The sequence below is a fragment of the Drosophila novamexicana genome, unplaced genomic scaffold, assembly GCF_003285875.2.
Source record: "Drosophila novamexicana strain 15010-1031.04,08,12 unplaced genomic scaffold, DnovRS2.1 tig00000932-arrow-arrow-pilon, whole genome shotgun sequence".
NCBI classification, from domain to species: domain Eukaryota; kingdom Metazoa; phylum Arthropoda; class Insecta; order Diptera; family Drosophilidae; genus Drosophila; species Drosophila novamexicana.
In genome coordinates, this window is record NW_020824832.1 from 1,089,785 (window position 1) to 1,113,158 (window position 23,374).

The following is a 23,374-nucleotide window of genomic DNA, read 5'->3' on the forward strand; positions in this document are numbered from 1 at the left end:
GTCAGCTGCACTACGTTAGCAGCCGTATTGGTTCTCTAAGGGATCGCCCATATAATTCGGCACCATCTAAAAACTAGACAGAAAAACTAGCCAGGCTGAGTTAATTGCAAACATAAAAACGGGAAGTCGGAAGGCTGAGGGCGGCCTTCGCTTAACCAAGGGAGGAGTTAACACAAACAAATCCGCTTCTGCCGATCCCACCGAGGGACCGGATGCCGTTGCCACAAAGTAGCTACATTGCTCGTATTCTTTGACTCCGATGCCTCGATTGCGCGCGCTGAGTGACCATCCAGAAGTAGTCACGTGGCGCTAGATCAGCATTCTGCCGAAAGGGGTGCCGCGGCATAAGGTCTTTGGATAAATTAGCTTTTAATTTAGTGTTTAAGATTGCATTGAACAGAGCAGTTCGTGCCTTATTAAACTTTCTGATGAAAACTCCAAGTGTTTGGTATTAGCGGTACGGCGAGCACTTGTTAATTTTCATATGTCGCAGTTCGTAATCCTTTTCAAGTCTGCGTTCTAAGGCCAAAAACCGACGTTTTGCAGCCTCAAATCTGTCAACCCTACGCATATTCTGTTTAAAATTTCGCACACAATTTCTTCAGCTGTATATGCAGCCTTCGACTTCTCTGGGATGTGTTCTAATTCCCAAAATTGTTGTATCAGAGTGTTGAGAGAACTATTATCGTTATCAATGGCGACAGGGCTAACTAATGCTTGCGGTGATGTGCCTTGCGAATATTTTCCTTACACAATCCATCCTAACAATATTTTCTAAATAGTTGGATGTACAAGAGACACCTTTATTCATCACTTGGCCAACACAAAGCAGGTCGAAAAACTTTTCAGCACCTAAAAGCAAGTCTACACTCGCTGGCTTGTGGAATTGACGGTCGGCCAATTCTATATTTGGTGGTATATTCCACTGTGACGAGTGAAATGAAGGAATTGACTTGGGAATACACATATCTAAGATTTGAGTTTAGGGTGTTATAAAAAAAATTAATAGCAGTATTCATATCAACCGAGTCATATAAGAAAGACCAATCGGTTGCATAAATAAGTTGATTCAGCAATGAATAATTTCCTTTGCGAAAGCAACGGCGGGGCTTATTGGCTGATGAGCACGAAATGAGAGGATTACAATTGAACATTGCAACCTCTAAAGTAGGATATACATCCTCAGGAAGAGATAAAGAAGGGACCTAGAGACCTATTCACATTAGAAATAACAAATACAAGGTCAAGTGTTCTATTTAAATGATTAAAAATTGAATTGATTTGAAACAACGAAAGATCAAGCATGCAGTCTATAAAATCGTGCTGTGCTGAGGGCACTAGATAATTTTCGGCAGTGAATAATGACCAAGAGATGTTCAGCAAATTAAAATCACCCAACAACATAATTAGGTCATTATCACGCACGTGTGAAGAAACTTCTTAAATACAAGTAATATGTTTTATATTAACTTGAATATCAGAAGAAGGCAATTAACACCCCACCACCTCGAGTCGGCCGATCATTTCTATGCAAAATAAAACTGTTCGAAAAAACCTCAAAATCAAATATGATTAAATTTAACCATTTTTCTGAAAATGCTTTTATATTCGAAGTGCCGGCCATAAAAAGAATTTTAAGCTTGAAAATGACACCTTTGACATTCTGATAATGAATAAAGATTTGGTCAGAAGATGAAAGATTTTTAGGGCAGTACTGGTACCCTGTATTGAAGGGACTGGAAGGGTGACAGGCTGGTTACGCTTTTTATACCTTGAACCCATTAAAAATGGGTATAAGGGTATATTGTATTTGTGCAAAATCCAAATGTATGTAACAGGCAGAAAGAAGCATCTCCGTCCCCATAAAGTATATATATTCTTGATCAGCATCAATAGCCGAGTCGATCTAGCCATGTCCGCCTGTCCGTCCGTCCGTATGTATGAACGCAAGGATCTCCGAACATATAAGAGCTAGAGACTTGAAATTTTAGATGTAGGTGCTCCTAGTGCCTGCGCAGATCAAATTTCCGATAATCGATAACTTACTCCGTTTCCAAGCAAACGATAAAAATCGATATCGACTTCCTGTTATTTGAGCAAATTGGGTAAATAATAAGATAGAGTCACCAAACATAATATGTTCCTTTTAGAATATTATATATGTATATGTCAAGTATCTTTCATTTTGTACCTATCGCCACCTCTCCGCTACTACCGCAGAGCTATAAATCAAGTTGTATAAGGGCAGCAGTAAGGTTGCTGTACTGGTGCACATATATCTCAAAATCGTTCTGATCGATTTTTATGATTTTTTCAAGATTTATTAAGATGTGTATCGTGTATGTGCGATTATCGAAGCAATTATCCTTGAAATAAGTTATTTAAGGAATGGTGAAAACCTAATTATTACAACCCTTTAGTGTAACCATATTATGAGCTGTAATTAAAAAGCAAATGAATGTGGACAATAAATAATTTGATTTTTAACAATGCAACAATGCATTTAAAAGTGATCGATATAAATTCCAAAAATGTACACAAAGTCACCGTTGCTAGTTTGACATACCTAAATTAGGGCGAAAAAAGGGTCGCTCCGCCAACTGATTTAGATTGGCTTTCAAATATTAAAAATCAAATTTAATTAAGTCCGCTATACATCTATAAAAAACGAACTAGATTTATATATTTATTAGATTAATTATTTGTCATTAGCGAAAAGCCTTAATTTTCAAAAAATAAGTATGCAGCCCTTCCCATAGCAAAACAAATATAATGAATGGCCTATAAATGTCTCTTCAGTCTTGTATGGCTCGTATTGGATGGCTCTGTTAAAATAGGAAGAAATCCAATGTACTCGTGATCTTCAGCTACTATTTGTTAATGCGGACGAACTTGACAGATTGGAATCTGTTGAAATTATATTTTGCGCAAGCTATGGATTCGTTAACACAAATATTCAAGCCTATATAACAAATTTTGAAATGGTGTTGTACGTCAAAATATATTGTTATTGGGTCAAAGTATATTATGATCTTTAAAATCAAATCAACCCGATCAGCCGTTTATTTAAAGAAGTTTGTAAATTCAAAAATTGTTGACCATAGGGCTATTAAATTTTAAATTACTTTTTTCTTGTCTCATCTAACAAATTGCACACATGCCAATAAAAAGACCATCGATGGAAGCTCAATAGCGCCCATATATCGCTTGTGCCGATAGTGCCACAGATAAATTCGGCAATCCCGCTGACATTGCGTAGAAATACGATTGCTTTACGGCTTTGCAGATTTTAGTAACATATTTTGATAACCAATACATTTTTTAATTAATTTTAGACCGATTATTCCCATAGCGGCTATATGATATAGTAGTCCGATATGGATACGATTATGTCAATCAAATAGTGAAGCATAGTGAAACTAAAACTAAAAAAAAAAAAAGATTTCTTAGGAACATAATTTTTTACCGATTATTCCCATGCAGCTTTATATTATGGTTATCCGGTCCGACCGACTCCGACATATGTACTGCGTGCAACAGAAATATGTCTATCTTGTAAGTAGGTAAAGTATTACGACAATAGCATTAAAACTGCGTTACAAATATAATAATAAAACAAGTAAGAGGTCCTAGTCGGGAGCTCCCGACTAGGGAATACCCTGAACCCTCTTATTCCAACATCAAATAAATTAAAAAAAAGGTCCCTTGGCAGGGTTCGAACTCGCAACTGACCGCATTTCTTGCTATCGACTCTACTCAACAGCCACATCAGCAAACAAACAAAAAACAAGTAAGAGGTTCTAGTCGGGAGCTCCCGACTAGGGGATACCCTGAACCATCTTCTACCAACATCAAATGCATATACATATTCTATTTTAGAAGCTATATGGCAAGTTTGGTGACTCTAGCTCTTATTATTTACCAAAATTGCCCAAAAAAACAGGATATCGATATAGATTTTTATCGATTGCTTGGAAACGGAGTAAGTTATCGATTATCGGAAACAAAGTCGATCTGCGCGGGAGCTAGGAGCATCTACATCTAAAATTTCTGAGATCCTTGCGTTCATACATACGAATGGACGGACAGACAGACGGACATGGGTAGATCGACTCTGCTATTGATGCTGATCAAGAATATATATACTTTATGGGGTCGGAGATGCTTTCTTCTGCCTGTTACATACATTTGCATGTTGTACAAATACAATATACCCTTTTTACCCATTTTCAATGGGTTCAGGGTATAATTATACAAGGCTATCAGAAAACAGATGCAGCACAAAATATAAATAATCATATTTAAATATAACAATTAATTAGCTTTCATTTTCATACAATGCCCAATGCACGCGCTCCAAATCCGAAATTGTGTCGTCACAATTTAAAGGAGACTAGAATTCTCTGCTATCGTTATTAAAAACGCCAGTATGCCTCATACAGCTAATGCCATTTGTACGATTTTAGCTCGCTTCCGCCGATTTTGGATAGAATGAAGACGCATACAGAGTAGAAACGCGCTACAAATAAAATGTACCTATCGATGATTCGATATTTTCTAAAATATCGCTCATGCGCAATCATGTAATGTGGATTGTGACACACAGAAGAAATCAAGAAGCTAGAAATCACTTTCTGAAGTTGTCTGCGCTGCTCTAAAGATAATGTGACGAAATTAACAATACACTCAAAACGCGATATTCAAAGCGATTCATTCCCGCTTTGACTGTAACCGCGCAAAAGCGAATTCATACCAGAGACATTATTCGCATGTCTTTTTCATTCTCAATTTTTTGCACATACAGTTAACTAGTCTGTCTCTTGTCGGGATGTCTCAGTCACAGCCCGAACGCGAACGGGGCTCAGGCCCGCTACCTAACCGTTGGCTCTACTGTCCACGAAAAAGTGACATAATTATTGCGGAGCGGTTTCTCGCCTTCAAGACGCCGTTAAATCAGTCTTTCCAAGACAAAATGCCCATTGAATGCACCTTTCGCCCCGAGATGCTCTTTGATTATTGCAAGACGCTGAAGGTAAGAGTTGTCGGTTATATCACACACTTATATGTTTGTTTATATCTTTACCTCTTTGCAGTTAAAACTAGGCCTCTGGATTGATTTGACGAATACAAAACGGTTTTACGATCGAAGCACAGTGGAAGAACGAGGCGCACAGTATATTAAGCTACAGTGTCGTGGTCATGGCGAAACACCATCACCGGAGCAGACTCACAGCTTTATTGAATTAGTTGACAACTTTATCAACGAGCGACCATTCGATGTTATTGCTGTGCATTGTACGCACGGTTTTAATCGGACTGGATTTCTTATTATCTCTTATATGGTGGAGCGTCTGGACTGTTCTGTAGAAGCTGCACTTGCCGTATTTGCCAATGCACGACCGCCTGGCATATACAAGCAGGATTACATTAATGAGCTCTTTCGCCGCTATGAAGATGAGGAAGATGCTCCACAAGCCCCAGAGCAGCCCAACTGGTGTCTGGAGTACGATGACAGCAGTGGCAACGACCACATCAGCACCGACAGCAGAAAACGTCACTACGATGATAATTACTCTTCCACTTCACAGCAGGCTGCAGCGGCAGCAATTGAGGGTGGGGTGGTAGCAGATGAAGAAGATGAAGAAGACGCCGATTCAAATGCAAATTGTGAAGAAGACTGCGCGACAGGCGATAGCCCACAGAAAAAAAAACGACGAAGAGAGTGGATTGTAAAAAATGCAGCCTTTATGGCTGGTGTACCTGGCGTGAGGCAAGTAACGGATCAGCCGCGTGTTACTGAGCTACAGCACAGGGTGCAAAACTGGTGCAACTGGCAGAAAAGCGGCTTTCCGGGCGCTCAGCCCGTATCAATGGATAGGCACAATATTAAGAAACTCAGTGAGATGCCATATAGGGTTTCTTGGAAGGCTGACGGGACACGGTATATGATGCTTATAGATGGACGTAAGGAGATCTACTTTTTTGATCGCAATCACTCCTGCTTTCAAGTAGAAGCCATGGCCTTTGTAAATGGCAAAAATTTGCACGAGCATCTTGATGGCACGTTGCTAGATGGAGTAAGTTATCGCCATCATTAACCATTTTAAATGTTTATTTAATTGAACACTAGTATAACCATTGAAAAACGTTAAAAAGAGTATATTGATTTTGTGGTCTGTATCAGTGTTTGTATGTATGTGTATGTGTGATTTTTGGAATGAATGTGCAGATGAAAGCTAGAATGTTTGTGATGGCAACTCGGCATGGGGTTTGGGGAATCTCCTTTACTCTTCTTTGCTAATAAAATAAAGTATATAACCTTGTTTGTTTTTTATTTATTTGCAGGAAATGGTGCTAGACAAAATTGGCGAGACAGTAACGCCGCGATTTCTTGTTTACGATATCGTACGCCTTGCGGGTCGTGATGTGCGCGAAGAGTTCTTTTTTCCACATCGCCTGGACTATATTAAAAATGATGTTATAGGTACGATGTTAAATAGGCACAAATCCCCTTCAATTGGTAGAACCATCAAATACAAACATAAACTCTCGTCGCAGGTCCACGCATCCTTGCCATGAAGCACGGAATCATTAACCGCGCCCTGGAGCCGTTTAGTGTGCGGAACAAGGATTTTTGGGACATACGTACATCGGCACGTCTTTTGGGCGAAAAGTTTTCACGTTCGCTGGCACACGAGCCCGATGGTCTCATTTTCCAGCCCTCACAGCAGCCGTATACAGCCGGCGTATGCGTCGACGTCTTTAAATGGAAACCGCATGAGCTTAACTCAGTGGACTTTCGTCTTAAGATAATAACAGAGCGTGGCGAAGGGTAAGAAATTGAACATAAATACAGACCATATTTGACCACCAATAATTATATATATTTTGGATCAGGCAGACGAGCTAAGTGGGTGCGTCTGTTTCTATGTACCAGTCTTGCAGCTTAAAAGCTATCCTTATTAAACCATATATTTTACCATATAACATATAGATGGGACAGCTAGAACGAAAAAAGGGTGGCCAATTATATTCTGTGCGTCAGGTCTTACATTGAGCTCTTTTTTGTTCGGGTAAGAGAGTTAAAGAGCAATGATATTTGTGTGATAGAACTAATTTTCCCGTGCGGCCAGTAACCCCATTATTAACAACTAGTTTTGAAGGTGGCGTCATTGGGATCTACAGTTAAAAATACAGGATTTAATTAAGAAAACCATTCTTAAACATAAAGATTGACTAGAGTGTTATAGTCGGGAAAGCCCGGCTAGGAGATAACTAGACATTCTAGCTTTTTTCTATACATACGTACACACACAAGCTCGCACGCCGCTTGATGCGCAATTTAGGCTTCAATTGTGATCATTTATCCAGTTGCTCTCCACTATGAGAATCGCGTTTATTATTACCATAGGTGTTTACATACAAAGGTGTGTACATACCAAATCGGAAGGCTCTAGCTTTAAACAAGTGTGATGATCTTCTCGGACATTCCTGACTAGGGGATACCCTTAACCCTCTTCTGCCAACACCAAATGCAGTCCGTGCTATGAGGTCATTTGCTTTAGCAATAATAAAAAAAAATAAAAAAAACAAATAAAGCTTCCCCAATCGGACGCGAACCCATAATCGACTGCACTACTTGCTATCGCCTCTGTTCGACAGCCCATCAAAATCGTAGCATTAAATATGGAATTTAGACTCTCATACAGTTTACACAGATCCAAAATACAGCGCTAATAGCCTAGTCGATCTCACCATGTCCGTTTGTCCGTATGTATGTATTAAGTAGGAATAAATGGCCATAATTCCCGGTAAGTATAAGGGGAAGAGAATTGAAGACCACTAAAACGAAAACAAGAGGGCTCTGGTCGAGAGTGCCCTGAAACTTCTTCAACCAAAATCAGAAGCAGCTCGCTTGCTTATGCACCAGCAAACAAAATGGAGCTTGCTGCTTTACGATGGATAAAAAGATTTAAATATTAGCTGCCTTAAATTATGTGAAGCTAAGACTGTTGATTATTTGCTGGGACGTTTGTTAAATTTTATTTTCTAACCATTTATTAATTTTCCTAGCCTGTTAACCAAAAAGGTTGGTTTTCTTTATGTGGGCGGTCATGACGCTCCCTTCGGCCGTATGCAAAAGCTTACAAAGGAGATTCGCGAGTTAGACAACAAAATTGTTGAATGCACCATGAACCAATTTGGCAATTGGGATTATATGCGTGAGCGAACGGACAAAAAGTTACCCAACAGCTTTAACACCGCCGTATGTAAGTTTTTCCATAAGTTTAATAAATTTCACAGCCTACATATAAATGTATCCTTGTAGCCGTCGTAGAGAGCATTAAGCATCCAATCACCAAGGAATATCTACTAAGTTTTATTGCGAATTTCGGATTTCGCGATGATCATACAATGATGCCGCCTCCAGCCGTACAGCGACGTTAGCAATGCTAAGCAGCTATCTCATCTCCTGCACCACATCCACCACGTAGACACTCCTGACACACACATTAGGAAATTAATAAACCATAACAAAAAGAATTACGTCTTTCAATATTAAATTCAGTTAAACTCGGTGTCAGCACAACATTTAATCGAGATATATAAAGTAGCTGATAAGATACAGTTTCGTTACTCTTTTGAAACTTAAAATGCATGTCATATGTGAACCTATTTTCAAAATTTTAATTCTAGCTCCAGAGTTTGACGTGTTAATACAAACGGACGAACAGGCAGACGTAGATAACTTAGTCAACACGTCACAAAACCCTTATATATATAATATACCCCTATTATATATAATATGACCCTTATATATATAATATAACTGTTATATATATGAGGTCGGGAGTTCCCGACTAGGGGATACACTGAACCCTCTTTTACCTACACCGAACGCAACACGAGCTGCGGGTTCATTTGTTTTAGCAGTATTACAAAAAATATCCCTTTCAATCGGACTCGAACTCGTAGCGACCGCACTACTTGCTACCGCCAATACTCGACAGCCATACCAGTAATTTATTTTCTATAAAAAACATATTAAAATAACAGCACAGAATACAATACATTTGCAATTATTTGTTTATAAATTTCAATGTGTGTGTGTACGTGTGTACAGGCACGCTAACACGTGTCAATAAAGGCACACGTTTTCTTTAATAATTTCTGTGTTTCCTAACCGATCTTGGTGAAAATTTCAACATCAGATCTAATTGTGCTGTATTTATTTATTCTTAAACAGACAACTTCATTTAATTTGTTGCTAAAATTGGTGGGTAGTTGAAATTAATTAATTGATTTGCTTTATAGCTGCGGCATGTAGGCGGGGGGTGGCAATAGCTATAAAAAAAAAAAATAAAAAAACATAATCGAAATTTTAAGTCTGGCTCTCTTAGGTACATATATCGACGCGTTTATACATGCGGACATGGCTTTATCGATTAAGCTAATTATGAGCAGGAATTTATAAATTGTATGGTGTTGGAACTGCTTCCTTTAAACTGGTACATACCTTTGTACAAAACCATTAAACCCTTTTTGGTAGTTTTTCAAAGGGTTCAGGGTTTAGAGTATATTTGATTTGTGCCCATGTTTCAGGGTAACTACGAATTTTAAAATTAAAAATGATGACAACGCCAATAAAACCCCTCACAAATATGAAAACTTTGTATTCTATTCAAGGATTAAGTCAGTATTGTGTGGTTTCAGACTGATAGTTATCCCATAACAAAGTAGATTCTTTTTCGATTTATTGAATTGTTAATTTCAAAGGCAATATAATCGCGTATTGAGACCGAAAGCGAAATTGGTACCCCTGCGCTCTCACAGGTTAAAGGGCAAAAACACTAAAAGAAAATGTACTCCTAGCTTCGGCTCTGAGGGACGAGCAGAGATTAGAGAGAACAGAGAATGTTTGCAAGCGTGTGTTTATACATATACTAAAGCAAATTTGTAAGTAGTTGTTATTCCCTGCAGTGACTTTTGCTGGCGAAAAAAACCAATTTAGTTAATTTTCTACTCTTTGTTCGTTGGCTCGGTAGAAAATCAATCTTTAAATCCGATGCTAATATAATTTCTTTAACATTAACTATTATTATTATTTGGATTGCAGCAACCATACCGCAAAAACATTATTGAAATATAAATTAAACTGTATATTTTAATTTAATAGATTATTGTAATTTAATCTTTTGGGTTATATATTTAATGATTTAAAAAAAAACCCAAATGATAACGTCAACTCAAAAATACGGTTTTTCAGCCGAGCCAGCCTCAGTTCAAACATACATATATGTATTTACATGTGACAACAAATTTGGGATAGGTCATGGCTAGCTGTAAAAAACTAATAAAATTAATTCATTTGACCCCAATAGCAACTGCATTCCATGCATTCATAATTCACACATACAAGCATAGGTGCTTCACGCCATTCACTGAGACAAGAACTTCTCCAGCATAACACTGTGCAAAATCAAAGGTTAGCTAGATTACGTGGGCAATTGTATAAATACATATTATAACACAAGGGGCGGTATGTGATAAGCATTTTTTTTTTCTTCAAATTTGCCCTAAAATTTACCAATTGTATCTAAGGTAATACACTTTGTCGAGTAATTGTTTGCAAAATGAAAAACAACACACAAATTCATTTTTTAATTTTACCGACTTAAACTCTTTTTCCTTAACTTTTTTTGCCTATAACTATTATTCTAAGCATTTTTCATATATATGTATATATATATATACATGAGTCATAATTCCATAATTCAAAATAGAAAAAGTGAAAAAAAAAGACAAAATTAAAATTCGGCAAATATTGCGCTGTCAATTTATACTTTGCAAAATGCAAACACAATTCGAAATAGAGCCTAGGCTATCTAGCGGTACTTCAAATTCTAAGAAAATTGAAAGAGTAAGTTATTGCTATGTTCACATCTTGCCTAATTAAGTGCTTCTTGCAATGCCTGGCCAACGAATTAATGAAAACCTAATTCAATTAGTTTATCACAAGGGCAATTTTGTTAAGGAATTCGCGAAATTGTTCCCCATAAGGTTAAGAACTATGTATAATATTATTAACTGCGCCGAAAAAGAAAACAGGTTAGAATTAAAGCACTCCGGAGGCAGACCTAAATGCGATCATTCAAACGTTTTAAAACAGATCAACGATAATCCTCAAACAAGCCACGAGACTGCTACTAAAATTTTAAAAATGCATAAGTATTTCTCGCAAAAAGCTAGAAAGAAGTCATTATTGTCTGCAGCAAATATTCAGATGAGACTGAATTTTTCTATTGCCCGTGGAGTAATGGTATGACATTTTTTTTGCAACGAGACAAAATAATAATAACTGTCATGACCGGCCCAGAAAAGTTTGGAGAAAGATCTGGCACAGAAAAATATAATCCCAACAGTAAAGTTTGCCTAGCAAAGGTGTTGGTGTGCTGCGCATTTTCAATGTGGTGACGAAGAAGTTTTACTTGGACATTCTAAAGAATAAATTTTCAAGGAGCGCAATAAAGTTTGGTTTCGTAGACCCCCAAAACGCTAATAAACAGAGGTACAAGTTTTACTTGGACAACGACCCCACACACAAATCATTTCTGTGCAGGACTTGGCTGCTCTACAATTGCAGCAAAGTCATTAACTCCCCTGCCCAGAGTCCTGACGTAAACCCGAATGGATAAAAACCATAAAATGTATGACCTGCATAACCTTATTCAGTCTATGTTTCGTCGTCTGTGGGCTGTAACGGATGCTAATGGCCAATATACCATAGCTATAGTTTCCTAGATTTATATACATATAGAACATATAGACAGCGTTATTTTTTTTTTAGTTTTGTTTGTGTGATGAATTTTGCAATTTTTGTGCCTTCTATAGCATTCATTTAGAGCATGCATTTCATGGATTAAGCGTCGTTCGTTAATACAAAACTTTTTCGGTCAATGTATTTCGAAAACGAAACGCCGCATCAACTAGCTTTGCAGAAGACAGGCTGGCGTGTCGTTTGACGAGCGAAAAGCAAGGTAGAAATTTTGCATAGTTTTCAAATGTGTGGGCGTTACTCATCTTAGTGTTTATATTGTCTTTGGTAATAACATGTTAACAGGGTATTGTAATTGTTAATTTGTTAATTCCAAAACATAGTGGTCTCCTTTCTCTTTAAAGTAATTCGATATAAACATAGACAAACAATATTTTTACGGGGATTTTAATCTAATTCTAACTGATCAGACTGCCATTGTCGAGGAGAGTTTTTTCTCTTAGATGTCCGAGTTGCAGCAAAGCTACTAATGCGGCACCCTGTTCAGCTTGTTTTTTGTTTTTCTCCCAGAAGCTGCTACTATAGCGCTGTCCGTCATAGCTGCAGATGGCCCGAAAAAGCTTGTCGCAGCGCAGCGTCTCATAACAGGGCGGCTGCTTACCCGTTCTACCCGCGTGCACATAAAGCACCATCTTCGGGAGCTGAGTGTCTACAATGGGAATAGATAGATATATCGATTGGTAGAGAAAATAAGGTCACAATAAAAATTGGATAAGTTTAATTAGTTTTCTAGACACGCTTACCACTTGTGTAGGTGGACCGCAGAAAAGCTACATTGCGGTAAATGACACCCTGAAACTCGTCTGTAGAACTGTCAGGCAGCCCGAGCTTTTGTCGTTTAGTTGGACACTGTGTTAGTATTACGTTGGCACGGCCAGCATTTCCGCGATCTTTAAGCTCTTGCTGCCGACGACGACAGTAGTCACCTAAATTCCAAATCTCGCAAATCTGCTGTAGAGTTTGACATTGTAAAAACCGCTTTCCGCGTGGCGTTTCCTGCAACTCTTTCAGGATGCTTTGCACGCAGTACTTAGTATTGTGCGGAGCATTGTCGTAATCAACGCACAATCGGAGATACTTATAAATCACTTCATCCACTGGCAAAATGCCTTGTTTACGAAATATTGACACATTGAACTGGGCCGCACGAGCTACCATGACACTATCAGCGCCGCACAAGGCCTGGAATTTGTGCAAATCATCATACGTGTGCATATCCCGAGATCCGCCGTTAGCTATGATAGGTATGTCTACGGCGCTTGCCACGGCATGTAGGACGTCCGGATGTGGGCGATGCTGAGGCCGTTCATCTCGAGTACGCGCATGGATACCAATCGCGGCAATTCCCGTTACTGCCAATTGCTGCACAAGTCTTATGGTGTCTAAGATATCGGGCAGTATGCGGATCTTGCAGGTAACAGGTATGTCTAACTGCGAAGACAGTGTGCGCAGTATATGGGCTGCTTTCGCTGGATCTGCAAGCAATGCTGCTCCCATACCGCCCTTAATCGAGAACTCCTTGGGACAGCCCATATTTATATCTAAGCCAGCAACATCATACTGTACCAGCTTACCTACGGCCAAAGCTCGTGCTGCATCGCTAGTTCCCAATTGTAGCACTACTTTAGACTTTTCTAAAGCACACGTGCGAAAAACAATCGTGCCGTCAGAAGGATCTACAAAATCTACTGTATTCAATGCGGCTGAAAGGTCAAAAAATTGTTTCTTAGTTCTGTTATTGTAATATATACCTACTTACGATTTGGGCGGCGGATACTTTTTATTAATTTTAGATCGACAAGTTCCTCGGTGTACACGATGTCAGCACCCATTTCGAGGGCTAGCAGTCGCATGGGTAAAGTGCCTACACGCACCATTGGTGCCAGAATTAGTTTGTTTCGATAATCAAGAAACTGGTGTTTCTTCATTTTGATGGTTGTCAATTTACTAAAAATCGACAAGCATTAGACGAAAAGCCTGAAGCCGGGACAGCTGTTGTAGAGCTGGAAAACAATCGATAAGATGTGGTGGCACGATTGTCAAGTTTCGTGCAGCAACGATACTATTTGACGATGAATTTCCGATAGTTTTTACCTATTACCAATGCATCGAGATGAGCGAATGAGAGCTGCTAACTGTCGATAATGAATCATTAAAAATATCGATTTTTCGATTTGGCAGAAGCTATTGTGTATTTAAAGTGTTATAGCCTCTGTCCACTGGTTTAAGAAATGTCACATTTTCAAATTTAACATATTGGTGTTTCACCGGTTGTCGGTAACATGTGAGTGGCAAAATTACCGCTTCTTTAAAAAACAGCTGATCGAGTTTGTTTAATTTACATAGGCGTCGTAAAGTTCTTCCAAATCTCAAAAATGGCGCCCTCGAAGTAAGGGCTCCCTTTTAGGTACTCTTTTCGATATCTCGCCATGTTTAAATTCTAAAAACTGTGGGATTATTCTAAATCTTAATTTCTTATTTAAAGTTGCCGCTTGCTTTCGTTGATATTTCAGCGGTTTATGGTTATGATACTTTCACATTTTTTACAACATCGATAGAAATCTCGATTAATCATCGCAAAAAACACTAAATGTTCGGGGCGAATTTACACATTTCTGAAAAATGTGCATTTTTTGAAAGATGTGTAAAATGTGTTTTCTTATGGGAAAACGCACAGGGCGCATTTCACACATTTGTCAAAAATGTGACATTTTCTGAAATGTGTCAGAAATGTGTTCAGTGGACAGAGGCTATAAGAAACTAAAATAGCAAAACTACGGTTTGCATTTGCAATATTTTTTTAATAGTTATTAATAGTTAAATTAAAATGTAATTGTAAATTAAATTGAATATTTTGTAATTAATGTATACCATTTAATGTTGTTATATAATGAATTGAATTATATAATGAAATATGTATGAATGACTAGAGTTTACAATTCCGCTTTAACCAGACCAATGTAAAATTTCTTTTGCTCACAAATATCTCAAATATTTATTATGTTCGCCGTCGCTTTGGGTCGATTTTACACTCTGTGTGCTAACCTGCCTGACATCATCAAAAAATCAAATTGCAAGGGAGAAAACTATCTGTTTTCGTAGATTGATACAGAAGTGCATCATCTGATCGTGGCGGGTGCTGAAATTTTAACCGAGACGTCTGGCCATACATCTTCTCCCTCGTTGGGATTGCTTGGGGATATCCCACAGGCACTTTTTCTAATTGTTGAAAATAATATAAAAAACAAGCAAAATTTTCATTTATGTATGTATTCGTGCAATATACATACAGACTTTGTACGCATACACTTGTACATTATTTTGCAAATATGGTTTGACTGATTCTGCTAACCTTTAAAATCTTCTTACTCTCCTGGCCTGACAATATTCCTAGTTGTCTACTCAAGGAGTGTAGTTCTTCCCTTGCTTATCCATTGCTAAAGCTTTTTAATGTATCCCTTGAATCTTCTGTCTTTTCATCTCTTTGGAAAGAATCTTATATGATTCCTCTTCATAAGAAAGGTGGGAAGTCTGATATACAAAATTACAGGAGCATTGCAAAACGGTCCGCTATTCATAAATTATTTGAAAAAATAATCACTTCGAATTTGCAGCATTTCTGTAAATTAGTTGTTTCCCCTGTTCAACATGGAATCGTAAAGAACCGGTCAACTACGACCAATCTGCTTGAGTTTACTTTCTTGACTGAATAGGTTTCCCTCCGTCTATTTTTCATTGAATTTCTTTTTATTTAAAAGGTAGAACCCAAAGATAAATGCTGAGGTAACAGGTTCGGATCGTTAAGGATCGGATGTTCTTTTTGATTCTCGATCGATTTTCGATTTTCATATAGCTACAATCGTTAATGAGGCCAATGGTATACCTTGATTCAACGATGGTCTAAAAAGTTATAAGATCCTTTTATAAGGAAACTTCTGTAAGATTATCGCCCTATCCTTGAATACTGCTTTTGCATCAGGTCTCCGCAGTACAACAATAGCCAGGATCGTATTTAATCTGTTCAGAAGCAATTTCTGATTTTTGCTTTACGAGGTTTAAATTGTGACCCTAATCTTCGCCTTTTCTGCCCTTGCAGTGCTGTGCTTTGTGCCCGAATTTAAAACACCTGAAACATCGCTTGAAGCGAATGAACGGACGGACCTCCACCCTGGAGAAGAGAAACTCGACCTCTGATGGTAAGGTCGTGCCTCTAAACCGAATTTTATTTTGTGCAGGGATAGCAATGGATGTCGATCAAATATTGGAGTAGATTTTGGCCGAAAAGTGGCTGACTGATGTCGTTTGTTAATAAACTCTAGATTATTCTACAAGTCCGAGACAGAAAATAACCATAAGACTAACCGATACAACCCCTTTTCATTGCACTCCAAGGCGTTTATCATACTATGAGGGGAAGAAAGTAGCTGAAATTATTGAAGATTTGTTAAAAACAAAAATTATTCGGCATAGTAACTCCCCTTATGCATGTTCCATAGTACTGGCTAAGAAGAAATCAGTAGACATTACCATATGCGTCGTTTATCGTGGTCTAAATAAGTTAACGTTCAAAACAATTTTCCAATGTCCCTTATCGAAGATTGTTTGGAATATTTAAAAAGTAAGAAATGATTTTATATAATTGATGTTAAGCAAGGATTTTATCAGATAGGCGTAGAAGAAAAATCCGTGTATTTCACGTCTTTCGTGGCTGGGCCAATAAGAGTACTTAAAAATGCGTTGTTGGCTCAAGAATGGGCCTGCTATATTTTAAAGATTTATTTTTGAAGAAGAAAGAAGCGTATATGGACGACATAGTGATAGCCACAGAACCTGGAGAGGAACATCAGGCATTTTACTATACCGAATTATAGAATTCAAGCTAGAAGTTAATCTTGAGAAATGCATATTTTTGAAGAAGAAATGTAGGTTTTTAGGATATAGAATCGATAAGCATCGTATAGTGCCTAATGATTCGCTTAATGGATCAGTTTCCATTTAACAAAATACAAATGGGTAATTAATACGTTAAAACCGGCTTTGGCGCATCCACCGGTATTGGCAATATTCAGCCCAGACAGGGAAACGGAACTGTATATGGAAGTAAATACACAGACGCACAGAGCAGATAAATCTTGATATCTCAGCTTCGAGCTGAAAACCCTTGCCATAATTTATGCATTTCGCAGTTTTAGAGTAAACCTTGAACATAGAGCTTTTTAAATAATATCGGACTCTAATTCTTTAGTGCAGACGCTTAGCCGAAAAGCCATTAATCCACAGATTGCTCATTGGTCAATAATCGCATGGTCGGTCGTAAAGTAGCCTGGGGGACAATCGGCCAATCAACCCTTACCCATAGAGGGCGTGGTAGGTGCGTCGGCAGATGGAGTTGACTTAATTCAGCAAACTGATCGGATGGGGGATCCTGAAGTTATGAAAGTCTGGTATCTGTTAGAGCAAAGATATGTACTTGGCTTTGAATTAATATATGGCGTTGTGTATACAATTGATGAAAGCAATGGCTTGCGATATGCTCCTGAAAGTATGGAAGACCAGCTGATCCGCTTAGCGCATGACAAACTGAGCCATTTAACAGCAGACAAGCATTTTAATAATTTAAAAAAATCTTATTGGCAGCAAAATCCCTGCTATGCGGAGCAAACTATAGAAATTTATCCGTAAATGTTTGCCATGCATATTGTACTCTGTTCCAAAAACTATACACAATAGGAGACTTCATAGCGTACCTGTTAGTGGTTGTGGATGGCTTGACAAATGTCGCGTGCCAAACGAAGGTGGAGTTGCAATTTGAACACTGCAAGGTTTACGCCTGGCCACTGGCCATGTTACTCCGATGTTAATAGAGACAGCGTAATGCAAAACGTGCTAGTGCAAGTGTTTTATTCTGAACGGATTATATAGGTTAGAACTTAAATATATATTCCCTCAGAATCTTACCGCAGTCTTCCCTCCTACGGCCTTCTAACTCACGACAATAATGAGCTTAACATTTAAGTGATGGCGGCAACAAGCCAAATACAATGTGCCCGTACATTCACAGGGCAAAAATACATACTTTCAGAATATACTTAATACTAAACAATCGATAACTTAATTCGTCCCGCAACATCCCCGCCCCCGTGAAGGCCCTGCTTCACTCACATCCAATATGGCTAGTTTAGCCACGAGACGAGTCATCAGTCGCACTCGATTGCCGTCCGCCACGCGTACGCTGGCGCGTCAAGGTACTCCATCTGGTCCAGGGTAGAGCTCCTCCACTACGCCCCTTCGCCACTCCCTGCGTGGCACGTCTGGGTCGCATATAAACATCACATCACCATGGCGTATCGGCTCAACGCGCGCACACCATTTCACGCGTCGCACAAGTGTAGGCAGGTACTCCAAGACCCACGGCTTCCAAAAACGATCTCGTAATAGCCGCGCTATGCGCCACTGCTTCCTTGTGGCGCATCTCTCGTTAAAAATCCATTCAATGCCCCTAGAAGATAGCTCACCCTGAATCTTCTCCGGCTCGAATACATCTATGAGCCTTTTGGCTTCTCTATCGGCCCCAACAAAGTTCTTTCCGTTGTCACTGCGCAACCTCAGTACAGGCCCGCTACGGCAAAGAAAGTTCCTGATCACGATTATGCAGGAATCAGTTGACAAGTCATGTGCCAACTCCAAGTGTATGGCCCTTGTTGTCAGACACGTAAACAAGGCAACCCATCTATTTTCCTTTCGACGTCCGTTTGTCACAAGAAGTGGTCCAAAGTAGTCCAGACCCGTAAACTTAAATGGCCATCCATTGGCCTCCAGTCTGTCCTCTGGCAAAGGACCCATTATAGGTGGCGCTGGCTGCGCTCTATGTAGCTTGCACACACTACATCCAGATATTACTGTACGCAACACTCGACGCAGCTTTGTTATCCAAAACCTGGTCCTGATGTCGCCCATCGTTGCATCCACGTTTTGATGCTTCATTTTCACATGGTAGTGATACACAATCAGTTCCGTCAGTGCGTGCCGGTGTGACAAGATTATTGGCCTTCTCGCACTATGCGGTATACACAGTGCGGCATCGATCCTGCCATACGCACGCAAGACTCCATTGTCATCCAAGTAGGGCGCCAGCCCTCTTATTTCGCTTCGATGACCGACTGATTCTTCATTGTACGAGGCTCGAACCTCGTCAGGGAATGCTTCGCATTGCGCTCGCCGTATCAGCAATTTCTCAGCGTCCTCACATTCCGTAGCGGTGAGGCCGAATCTCTCAATGTCAGTCCTATGTCCACGGCACCAGCGCGTGAACCTTAGAACCCAAGCCGTCGTCTTCACCAGCCTGGCTGTAGCTAGAGAATCTCTGAAATGAAATGAAAAAGTTATTTGCTGCAACTAAGGCAAATTCACTCGGCATCTCTTCTTCATCATCGCAGGATGAGTGTTCGGTGCCCGGTTCGGGCTGCGGCCAGCTGCTTTCCGGCTGCCGCAAAAATGTTGGCCCGTCTAACCATCGTGACCGTTGGCTGAGGTCTACGTGGCAGTGCGGCCTCGTTGCGTCGTCTGCTGCATTTTCAGCAGTAGGTACCCATCTCCATTGGGTAACCTTTGTTGACTCCAAAATTTCTCCCACTCGATTTCCGACGAACTGCTTATATCGACGGTGGGTGCTGCCTATCCAACGCAGCACTGTCTTTGAGTCAGTCCATAGTATGGCATCGCTGATCGCTATACTGTGCTCCTTTTTGACAGTGTCCATCAGCCTCGTTCCTAACACAGCAGCTTGCAATTCCAGTCGTGGAATTGACATCGTTTTCATTGGGGCACATTTCGTCTTGGCACATACGAAGCATACTCGCACGTCGTTGTTGTCGTAGGTTACCCTTAAGTAAGCCACAGCTGCGAATGCTGACTGGCTAGCGTCGACAAAAACGTGCAGTTGTATTGCCCGCACGGGTATTGGGCCAAAGTAATGGCGCGAGCTTCGAAATCCTTCCACATTGTTCATATCCTGAAGCCATTTACTAAAGGCGCGGGCGATCTCATCTGGTAAGGGTTCATCCCATTGCACATTTCGTCGCCAGATCTCACGCATAAGTAACTTTCCAGTTATCATGAGACAGCTAAGAAATCCCAAGGGATCAAATGTTGACATGATCAAGCTCAAGAATTCCCTCTTCGTAGGTACTCGCTCCAAATTTAGCACACATCGGGGTACTTTGTGGTACCTCATGTTGAATTTGAAATCGTCCGTGGCAGGCTGCCAACACATGCCCAGAATCTTTTCTTCAGCTTCGCCCCATCCGATGCTCCTGGCAGCCCCATGTTGGCCCAGGGCGTCAGCTACGGTTGGCGAACTGGAAGTAAACTGGCACAATTCAAATCCAGCATTTGCATGTATTTCTCTTATTCTTGTTGATATGGCGATGGCGTCGCCTTCACTATCAAAACTATCCACATAGTCGTCCACATAATGACATTCAAGAATAGCTTTAACCGCGCGAGGGTCTGAATCCTGATACTGCAGGGCATTCAAGGTCTTCACATAGTGCGCGGTGCTTGGCGAGCATGCTGCTCCAAATGTCATTACCCTCATCTCATAAACATCAGGCTCCCGGCGGTCAACGCCGTTTCGCCACAAGAATCGCTGGGCGCATCTATCCTGCGGTCGAATCTACACTTGATGGAACATCTCTCTGATGTCTCCACAAACGCCAACCGCACCTTCCCGGAAATGGAAGAGAATAGCCGGCAGCGACATGTAGTGCTGCGGCCCCTTGGATAATGCCGAATTCAATGAAATGTCACCGACCTTTGCTGCCGCGTCGAACACCAGTCTTATCTTACCGGGCTTATTTGGATTTTCAACTCCAAAGTGCGGCAGATACCAAAGTTTGTCGCTGTTGGCTAAAGCGACCTCATGATGCTTCAAGCGTCGAGCATATCCTTTATGAACATAATCGTCCATAATTTTCATATAGGCTCGTTTAAACTGATCGTTACGCTTCATCTTTCTCTCAATGTTGACCAATCTTTTGTATGCCATATCGTAGCTTCGTGGCAACTCAACATTATCACGGTTCCATAACAAACCTGTCTGGTAACGTTCCCCTATTTTCACCGTGGTGTCTTCGAGTATCTTCTGTGCTCGTGCATCGTCGCTGGCTGCGACTGGTGACGTAAGCTTCACACCGAAGTTCTCGATATCAAAATAGTCGTTTACCATCTTTTGGATTGCATCCTCCTGCGACACTGCTAGGAGGCATGACTTTGTTGTCCTTGCCGTTGGTTGACCTCTTACCGGCCCAAAAACCACCCATCCAAGTTCGGTGGCTGCGGCATATGGTCCCTGTGGTGCAAACCTTCTTGTTTGCATTGGCAGTCCAAGATGCGCATGGTCCAGTCCAATCAGAAGTTTTGGTACCGCCCCGCGATACGGTTTCATTGGAAGTCGTGCACCGTTGTCCAACATTTGTACATCACTTCGATGCAGACTTTGCATCGGTAAGCTCAGGTTGGACCCGGCGTACACATTTGACAGGACATAACGTTTGCGTTTGTCCGCTCCACTAATTTCCATGCTTACCACTGTGGTCGGCTCGCTGGTTGCTCTTCCACCAAACCACTGTATATTTAGTTGCCTGCGTTCCCCTTTGACATCTAGGTCGCGCAGTAGCTCGTCGTCTATCATAGTTCCGGACGAGCCCTCGTCGAGGAGTGCATACGTATCGATCCGCTTATTGGCCCCGTGCAATGTCACTGGCAATATGCGGAATAGTAGGCGTTCTCCATCCGAATCGACACAACTTAAATTCGTTTGTTGCGTCAATTGAGCATCCACTGGCTGCGGTACCCTTGTGTGCGGATCCGCTGGCTGCGGCATCCGTCCAGTATTCATCACTCTATCACCCGCTGGCTGCGGTGCATAGTGACTCATAGCATCATGATCATGTAAAAGGCGATGATGCCTCTTCCGGCATCCATTGACTTGACATTCGTTTGCCCTTTTGCAGACTCTTGCCATGTGGCCATCTCGTAGGCACGAGAAACAAAGCCGATGCCTTTTAACAAACGTCCACCTTTTTAGCGGAGAGGCTAAGTTAAACTCGTTGCAGTCCCTGACTGCGTGTTGTCCATTACAGATTGGACACTGTTTGGTGCGACCTCGGTGTCGCCCTTCATTATTCTGGTCAATGCTGGCATGCAGCACTCTACGCTTCTGCTCCTTACCATCGACGTCCACAATCGTACATACCAAATTGGCGTAGTCCATTAACCACGCGCTAAAATGTACGACAGTCGGGAAAGGCCTAATCGTAGCTGCATGTCTGGCCCACTCCACCCTCTTGCTTGGTGGTAGCTTAGCGACCAAATCCTCCATCAGTGTAGGATTCGCTAAATGCTGTTCTCCGTTAGCTGATCGTAGAAAAGCGGCAAGGTTACTCACTCGTGTAGCAAATGGCATGATTTTCGCTATGCTGTGCTCTTGAATTGGCTGCACCTCTCGAATACCAATTAGCTGGCTGCGTATTAGTTGTTCTGGACGGCCATATCTAAAACGTAATTGTTCCATCACGTTGTTCACATTCCTGGGATGTATGAGCAACGACTTCACAGTATCACGTGCTTCGCCTTTGAGTGCCTTCAACAATCGCTGGTTATTCTCCAGATTCGTACAGTTGTACGCCAAAGTTGTTTCCGTAAACGCGCAGAAGAATATAGGCCAATCCTCAGGTTGGCCTCCAAACTCAGGTAGATCTGGTAATTTGCGTAGCAGGCATAAATCGTTCCTGGGTGTCGCCCATGCGAAGTCCCCAGTTGCCTGCGTTGGCTCCAAAATGATCACAGGTTGGTTCTCTTGTGCCGGCGTGTGGCTGAGCGTTGACTGCGCAATGCCTGCAGAACAATATGGCGTCGAGCGGCTTGATGTTGTAGAACAGTTATCCATAACTGTAACTCGTTCTACCGTTTGCAACTGTGGTCCCAAATTTCCACTCAATGAAGTAGGCAATGCCTCACTCAAAGATGGCGATCTGCTCAAAATGGCAGTTCCACTCAAAATTGCAGTTTCACTCAAACTAACACTTGAATTTGGGACTCCACTCATAATTGCAATTTCACTCAAACTTCCACTCGACGATGGCTCTCCACTCAAAAATGGCGGCAGGTTAGCTGTACGACCCACGCCAGCATCACTCAATTTAACGGGATCAGTAACTGTACTCACATGTGCTTGACCAGTTTTTGACCTCTGCAACTCGTGCTCTAGCGCAGCGACTCTCTTTATCAAATCCATGACTTGAGCACTTGAGAGTTGCGTGCTTGGGCTTGGCGCTCCTGTCAATATGCTGGCTCGTGCACTCACTCCTGCGGCCACAGTGCCGGCAGGTTGTACCCTTGTGCCCACATCCTCGGTGCTGGGGCTTTGTGGCGCGCTCACAGCGGGAACTTGCATTTGTGATACAGTGCTCACCATTCTACTTGTCCGCTTCGGTGGCACCTCACTCGCCGTGGTAGTTATCTCCTGGCCATCATTCA

At 41.0% G+C, this 23,374-nt stretch overlaps 2 protein-coding genes across 3 annotated transcripts; one reads left to right on the top strand and one right to left on the bottom strand.

Moving 5' to 3' along the window:
* The first annotated feature begins 4,603 nt into the window (after positions 1–4,603).
* On the top strand, positions 4,604–8,544 carry LOC115765141 (mRNA-capping enzyme). The gene is made up of 6 exons (XM_030708544.1): positions 4,604–5,032; positions 5,094–6,077; positions 6,346–6,484; positions 6,559–6,832; positions 8,074–8,270; positions 8,330–8,544. The coding sequence occupies exons 1-6, from the start codon at positions 4,829–4,831 to the stop codon at positions 8,446–8,448; spliced, it is 1,917 nt and encodes a 638-aa protein (XP_030564404.1). The 5' UTR covers positions 4,604–4,828; the 3' UTR covers positions 8,449–8,544.
* Positions 8,545–12,055: 3,511 nt separating this feature from the next.
* On the bottom strand, positions 12,056–13,835 carry LOC115765119 (tRNA-dihydrouridine(20) synthase [NAD(P)+]-like). 2 transcript variants are annotated; one of them, XM_030708512.1, is made up of 3 exons: positions 13,596–13,835; positions 12,580–13,539; positions 12,056–12,485 (listed from the first exon to the last, which is right to left on the bottom strand). In XM_030708512.1, the coding sequence occupies exons 1-3, from the start codon at positions 13,762–13,764 to the stop codon at positions 12,235–12,237; spliced, it is 1,380 nt and encodes a 459-aa protein (XP_030564372.1). In that variant the 5' UTR covers positions 13,765–13,835; the 3' UTR covers positions 12,056–12,234. The 2 variants fall into 2 exon arrangements, with proteins under 2 accessions (XP_030564372.1, XP_030564373.1); XM_030708513.1 differs by having other exon boundaries at positions 12,580–13,354; positions 13,411–13,650.
* Positions 13,836–23,374: the final 9,539 nt, after the last annotated feature.